The 7,281-nt window shown below is 37.3% G+C and overlaps 1 protein-coding gene across 1 annotated transcript; it reads left to right on the forward strand.

Moving 5' to 3' along the window:
• On the forward strand, positions 1,231-4,609 carry LOC104708229 (transcription factor DIVARICATA-like). Its single transcript, XM_010424765.2, has 2 exons — positions 1,231-2,340; positions 3,746-4,609. The coding sequence occupies exons 1-2, from the start codon at positions 1,964-1,966 to the stop codon at positions 4,293-4,295; spliced, it is 927 nt and encodes a 308-aa protein (XP_010423067.1). The 5' UTR covers positions 1,231-1,963; the 3' UTR covers positions 4,296-4,609.

Genomic DNA, 7,281 nt, shown 5'->3' on the forward strand with positions numbered 1-7,281 from the left:
GGGGGGCTGATGGGGACCGGTCTGATTGGATCTTTTGGTGGATATTTATGGATAAGACGTCAACATCTTCCCTAACTTCTTTGTCCACCTCTCCACCACTTTTTTTTCTTTCTTCTTTTACTTTTTCCAATTCGTTTTTAGCAATCTGTAAAACTACTGAATCAATAAGATGTAAAAAAAAAAAAAACTTTAAATAACATAATATCAACTCTAAAAATATACTAATTATACCTTGCTAAATGTTATTTTCACTTCAAATAATTAGTTTTGTAAAAGAAAAGAGAAATAATAACTTGTGATTTTGTGATCAATAAGCCCTACATAATCACATAATTGTTATAAAATTGAATTTACTACTAATCATAATCTTATATATGTATATATATATCTTTTTTTGCAACATATGTTTATATATTTGTAAATTTTTACTAAATGTCGTATTTTTGTTTTTAATATATTATTTATGAATTTATGATTGACCATTGTATACATTTTAGGTAACATTTTAGTTTTTTTCTACGTGTATCTGTTTTAATTCGAGATCGTCCGAATATTTTTAAAAAGTTGGAGGTTTGCTGATTTCATTTTTAACTATTTTTGTAATTTTTTGACAAAAAGTATTTAATAAATACTATGTTTTAAAAATCTCCAAAAGGTATTAAAACATTATAAAACAAACAGTCTTCGTATAAAAATGAATAGAGTGTTTTCAAAAAGTCATCATATACAATACAAAAACAGATATTGCATAGATAGGAAAGTTATTTCCATTGGGAATTAGCAAATGTTTTGTTGCTAGAGAAAAGCGTAATCTCTTTAACTACAGGGGTTTAGTTAGAAGAATAATTTTTACAAGTACAGTATTATTTATATTGCCTAGTGATAAAAAAAAAACACCGTACAAAAATAATTATTATTCATCAATGATTGTCATAGACCCCAATCGTCACCAATAAAATATCAAAGGCACATGCTAAAGCATTATGAAAGTGAAATATGCAAATCACAATGTTTTTCCACAGTTATAAAAAAATAACCACCTTGCCATGATAATTAAAAGTTGGTCAACAAAAATTAAAAAAATTACTTTGGTACAATGAGAAATATATATTAAAATAGTCAACATTACCAAAATACTTTTAAAAAAAAAAGAAGGGAGAAAAAAAAAAAATAACAGCGGAGTTGAGCTGTCTGTGAAAACTGTTGCAATCAATGAATGTGTGTGTGGGCGCTTATGGTTATCACTGTTTCTTTTGTTTGAACTTCCCCTTTAACAATGGCGTTTTGACCCCTCTCTCTCTCTGAGTCTTCTGAGTTATTCCGATTTCTCTTTCTCTTTCTCTCTCTCTCTCTCTCTCTCTCTCTCTCTCTCTCTCTCTCTCTTCAAGTTGTGTTGCAATCCCTAGAAAACCCCAAGAGAAACCCCTAATTTTTCTCTTCTCACAAAAATTTAACATTTTTTTTGCTTTGTTTCTTCTTATGCCATCGTTTCAATCTCGATGTTGCTTTGGTGCATCGGATATATTTCATCTTGTAACGATAAGTTAGATTCATCTTTCTTCCTTTGCGTCCTTAAGAGTTCATCAGTAGAGAGAGTAGGGTTTTAATTTTTAGGGAATTTTGATTTCGTTTGGGAGGAGACTCAGGATTCGATTCCCCAATATTGTCTCTTAGTATCCGTAGTTTATTACTTGTATGGTTGGATTTTGATTTGGAATATAAAGGTAGCTTTTTTAAAACGAGGTTCAGTGATACTTGGAAGATCTGAGTTCGTTGGTGTGTTTCTCGGCTTTGGGATTCTTCTATTAAGCTTTTGTCTTTCTATTGATATCTATGATCAGTTGCTAAGGTTGTGGAGGAACTCTAAAAGATTCGAAATTTGCAGAAATCTCAGTTGATTTACGAGAGGGGTTTTAGTGTAGTAAGATTCTATAGAAATTTGGGGGCGGGTTTGATTGGAGAAATGACGGTGGAGGAAGTTAGTGATGGTCCTGTGTGGACTAGAGAGGATGATATTGCCTTTGAGAGAGCTCTAGCTAGTAATACTGATGAATCCGAGGAACGGTGGGACAAGATTGCTGCAGATGTTCCTGGAAAAAGTGTTGAACAGATTAAAGAACATTACGAGCTTTTAGTTGAAGATGTTAGTAGGATTGAATCAGGATGTGTGCCTCTTCCTGCCTATGGATCTCCTGAAGGATCAAATGGTCATGCTGGTGATGAAGGAGGAAGTAGTAAGAAAGGCGGTAACAATCATGCGGGAGAGTCTAACCAAGGAGGTAAATCAAAGGCCGATCAGGAGCGACGGAAGGGTATTGCCTGGACAGAGGATGAGCACAGGTGATTTTTCTTTCTTTTTGCTACTATTCCCAGTTTCTGCTTCTTCTCATTCTTTAACTATATTCTTTCCAAAATTATGTTTATTATGTGCTCCGTGTCTTCATTGTGTTTTTAGAACATTGATATTATTACTCGAAGTGACAATTTTAGGTACTGTTGGGTGTCTAATTTTGTGAACCGTTGAGTAGTCAAGAGTTTTCAAAGTCATACTGTACTTAGAAGCAAGACTTTCACTGGAAATTTGTTAGGTTCTTGGTCTCCTCTATCTGAGACTTTAAATAGGGGGACTCACCCGAGGTAACTCCAGAGGATGCTTTGAAAGAAAAGTAGAAATTTCTTTTTAAGTGGTTTTAGTTTTGTGATATTTTCAAAAGTCTCAGATTTTATTGAGATTATAACTTGGCATGGGACAGAGAAAGCTGTTCTCTTTAATTCTCTGTACCTCCCTGTACTAGTTGCTATATCATTACATCCACCATGTTAGAGATGATGGGGAGATGCTATCTAACCCCCGGGACCATTTTGACCGTCTTTTCCACCACTTGTTGAAGCTAGATGCTTTTTTTCATGGTGAAACCTTGAGAAAAGGATAGTTAGTGTATCCACCTCCGTTATTGGAGAGACTCCATCCACCTTCCTTTTAGAAAGAGACAAGAAAATCTTACTTTAAAGTTCAGTCTTCATTTTACTCTCTTGAAGCTGCAAGTGGTTTTGGGATATTATTAGAGTAGATAAGGCGTAAAAACTAGAGTTAAGTATCTAATGGTTATATAAGTGACATATAATTAATTACTTCACTGTTTATATCCCAAAACTGATGTAATAGTGAAGTCTGTCTTTGTTGTTTAGTTTTTTTTGCTGGGAGAGTTTTTTAAAAATGCTTATTTGTCTGATTGAAGCCATTTTAACAGTTTCGTACACCATTCTTGTATTTTGCCATTATTTTGGTCTAATCCCCTGTCATCTTGATCTATTTGGTGGTTTACATGTGCTTTTTGGACAAATTGAGTTTTGGCTGTGATAGATCCTCCTAGTAAATTAGAAAATGCGTAGCTAGTTATAAAATAGGAAAAGTAGGACAAGAAAGAGATCACGAGGTTCATATTCAAACTCTTTATACCGATGTCTAGAGATGTCTCTCGTGTTTATTTACGAAATTAAAATCCAGTGAAGCAATTGAGAAGTAGGATTCGGACCTTTGTGGCATGTTAATATGTTATATACAAATTAGATGTAGATGTGGATGCAAGACAAAACCTTAATGTGTTACATGCAATCATTTTTAGGTTGTGTTTGGCAGTGGTTTGTGTGTTTCCATATTTGATACTATGACCTGGAAGTTTCTGCCTTTTTGGTTATGCAATGATTATGATGAACTGTTGTCTTTGTCTTTTCTACGTTACAGGTTATTTCTTCTTGGTTTGGATAAGTACGGGAAAGGAGATTGGCGTAGCATTTCTCGCAACTTTGTAGTAACAAGAACACCGACCCAAGTAGCAAGCCACGCTCAAAAGTATTTCATTCGTCTCAACTCAATGAACAAAGATAGAAGGCGATCAAGCATTCACGACATCACTAGTGTTGGCAACGCAGATGTCTCAACACCACAAGGACCAATCACTGGTCAGAACTACAGCAATAACGGCAACAACAGCAATAACGGCAACAACACCACCAGTTCTGTTGCTGTTGCTGGAGGAGGAAACAAATCAGCCAAGCAAGCCGTCTCTCAACCACCACCAGGACCTCCTATGTATGGAACACCCACCATAGGTCAACCAGTAGCTGGACCGATGGTCTCAGCAGTTGGAACACCAGTGAACCTCCCAGCTCCACCTCACATTGCTTTTGGTGCCCATGCTGCTCCAGTTCCTGGTTCAGTGGTTCCTGGTGCAACAATGAACATGGGTCAGATACCATACACCATGCCGCGTACACCAACGGCTCATAGGTAACCGAAAACACCTTTATTGTGATAGTGCACTTCGTTTTAGGTGTAAGAAAGATGTGTAAAGGATTTAGTGAATATTCAAGCTTGTTCCTTGAGTGAGTTTTTTTATTACTTAGTTTTGTGGGGATTGTTATGAGGTCCCAATAAGATATTAAGATCACATGATTAGTTTCAGACTCGAGAAGCAAAAAAAATCACACAAACTCTTCTTTGTATGTGAGCACAATAAAGCCTCTGTTATGAGACTTACAACGAAGCAACATTGTATATCTTGTACTCACTCAACTATATCTTTGAACTGCAACGTGCAATTCCTTATTTTGAAGTTGTAACTCCTTTTGGATCTTGTAATAATATTGAGAGATATTGTAGAAGCAGGGCAAGCCATTGAGACTGTTATTTTCCTGATTAACCATTCCTCCTAAGCAAGATTCTACTTTCTGTAGAATATGATTTACAACACCTTCCTTCAGTAATAACATCTTCCGATGAATCTTCTTTGACAATTTCTTGTTTGAATATTAATAACATTAAAATAACATACCTAGTGCAACTATGTATCAAATCCATGACTTAGCAAACCATGCATACGGAACCAACACTTTGGCAATTTCGTACTGATAAAAAGACTAGTTTGAGGGCTCACTGTTGGTGCGGGATTTAGCACCCCCTACATACCGAACTAAACCAGAAAGACAATTTGGTTATTTAACTGGGGATCCGGTTAAATGCTCAGTTAGGTCATTTAAGCCCACTTTGGATAGAAGAAGTCCAGTCTCGAGAATGAAGAACCGACTTCCACTTCGCCCGGCGGCCGATCTAAGAGATAGAGTAACTTTCCTTATTTCAGTTCGTCTGATAAGGAAAGTTAATATATTGTACGATTCATGAATATGTATAAAGGGGGAAGGACTTCTCCATTGTAAGGCATGGATTATTGAATACAATTATTGAGTTCTCTTCTTGTTCTCAGCAATAAAAACCCTAATTCTTCTAATATCAAAGCCTAGATTAGTTTTCTAAGAGAGTTTTCTTTACTGAATTTGTTTCCCCCATAAACAAATTCATTGTGGATAACCAGTTTCTACAATTGGCGCCGCCTGTGGGGACGCAAATCGTCTCTAAAAGTTACTCTCTAAGAAAGACAATCTTATCCGAAAAGTCCACGATAATGTCTTTAATCATCAGCGAAGTCACCGGCGCGAACCGTACCACCTCCAACACACCCGATGACACGGGCGTCGCACCTGCTCAAGACAACATTGCAACACAGGGCGATGTATCAACCAGGCCGGCCACCGCCGTGTACGTTCGCCGCCCCGTCACCGAGTCGAGGAACTTGACTAATGTCTCCTCCGAACTCCCACCTGAGGCCAGATCTGAAGGGGAGACGAGCCAGGAAACAGGGCGAACTCGCGAAGAGACAACCAACCGCAACACACAGCTCTCCGATGAACAATCAGGCGAGGAAGACGCACGCACCACGACAGCGGTCCAAAATCCGCAGGTCGTCTCCATGGAAGATTTCAAGATCCTGTTCGGCACCATGACGAAGGAGATCTACCAGATGATCTCCGAAACTAACCGAAGGGTTGACGCTGTCATAACTCAGACAATCCCATCGCAAATCTCTGCTGGACAGTCGCCCATACTCGGCACTGACGGTCTCACTCGTCGTCTCGACTTCTCGGACGTCCAATACGAACGGAGGAATCCTCCCCCTCAGACGACATCAAGTATTAGACCTACGAACCCAAGTTCACGTGTGCACGAGAATTCGGCTGCCCCGGTCGCCCGCTTCATAAACGCGGGATCTTGTCTCGAAATTGAAGAAATCAAGACGCAGATCAGCGGTATGAACACGCTTNCAATAAGATATTAAGATCACATGATTAGTTTCAGACTCGAGAAGCAAAAAAAATCACACAAACTCTTCTTTGTATGTGAGCACAATAAAGCCTCTGTTATGAGACTTACAACGAAGCAACATTGTATATCTTGTACTCACTCAACTATATCTTTGAACTGCAACGTGCAATTCCTTATTTTGAAGTTGTAACTCCTTTTGGATCTTGTAATAATATTGAGAGATATTGTAGAAGCAGGGCAAGCCATTGAGACTGTTATTTTCCTGATTAACCATTCCTCCTAAGCAAGATTCTACTTTCTGTAGAATATGATTTACAACACCTTCCTTCAGTAATAACATCTTCCGATGAATCTTCTTTGACAATTTCTTGTTTGAATATTAATAACATTAAAATAACATACCTAGTGCAACTATGTATCAAATCCATGACTTAGCAAACCATGCATACGGAACCAACACTTTGGCAATTTCGTACTGATAAAAAGACTAGTTTGAGGGCTCACTGTTGGTGCGGGATTTAGCACCCCCTACATACCGAACTAAACCAGAAAGACAATTTGGTTATTTAACTGGGGATCCGGTTAAATGCTCAGTTAGGTCATTTAAGCCCACTTTGGATAGAAGAAGTCCAGTCTCGAGAATGAAGAACCGACTTCCACTTCGCCCGGCGGCCGATCTAAGAGATAGAGTAACTTTCCTTATTTCAGTTCGTCTGATAAGGAAAGTTAATATATTGTACGATTCATGAATATGTATAAAGGGGGAAGGACTTCTCCATTGTAAGGCATGGATTATTGAATACAATTATTGAGTTCTCTTCTTGTTCTCAGCAATAAAAACCCTAATTCTTCTAATATCAAAGCCTAGATTAGTTTTCTAAGAGAGTTTTCTTTACTGAATTTGTTTTCCCCAATAAACAAATTCATTGTGGAAATCCAGTTTCTACCCTCACTAATATTTTAATGGAAGTAATATAAAATTATTAGGCAAACGCAAAATATTATATTCTTCTTTATGATTTTTCTTTTCTTTTTTCGTTTTAGCAATTAAAAATTGTCTTCTTTATTGTATATTCTCTCCATCGCTAGATCGCACTAGAGCAGATAAGATCTACATAGAA

The sequence above is a fragment of the Camelina sativa genome, chromosome 8 (genome assembly GCF_000633955.1).
Source record: "Camelina sativa cultivar DH55 chromosome 8, Cs, whole genome shotgun sequence".
Classification (NCBI taxonomy): Eukaryota; Viridiplantae; Streptophyta; class Magnoliopsida; order Brassicales; family Brassicaceae; genus Camelina; species Camelina sativa.

Bases quoted from the DNA above. Each gene is read 5' to 3' on its own strand.
- LOC104708229 (XM_010424765.2), top strand. From the start codon at position 1,964: ATGACGGTGGAGGAAGTTAGTGATGGTCCTGTGTGGACTAGAGAGGAT. The intron at 2,341-3,745 runs GTGATTTTTCTT...TCTACGTTACAG, and splicing joins TGGACAGAGGATGAGCACAG to GTTATTTCTTCTTGGTTTGG.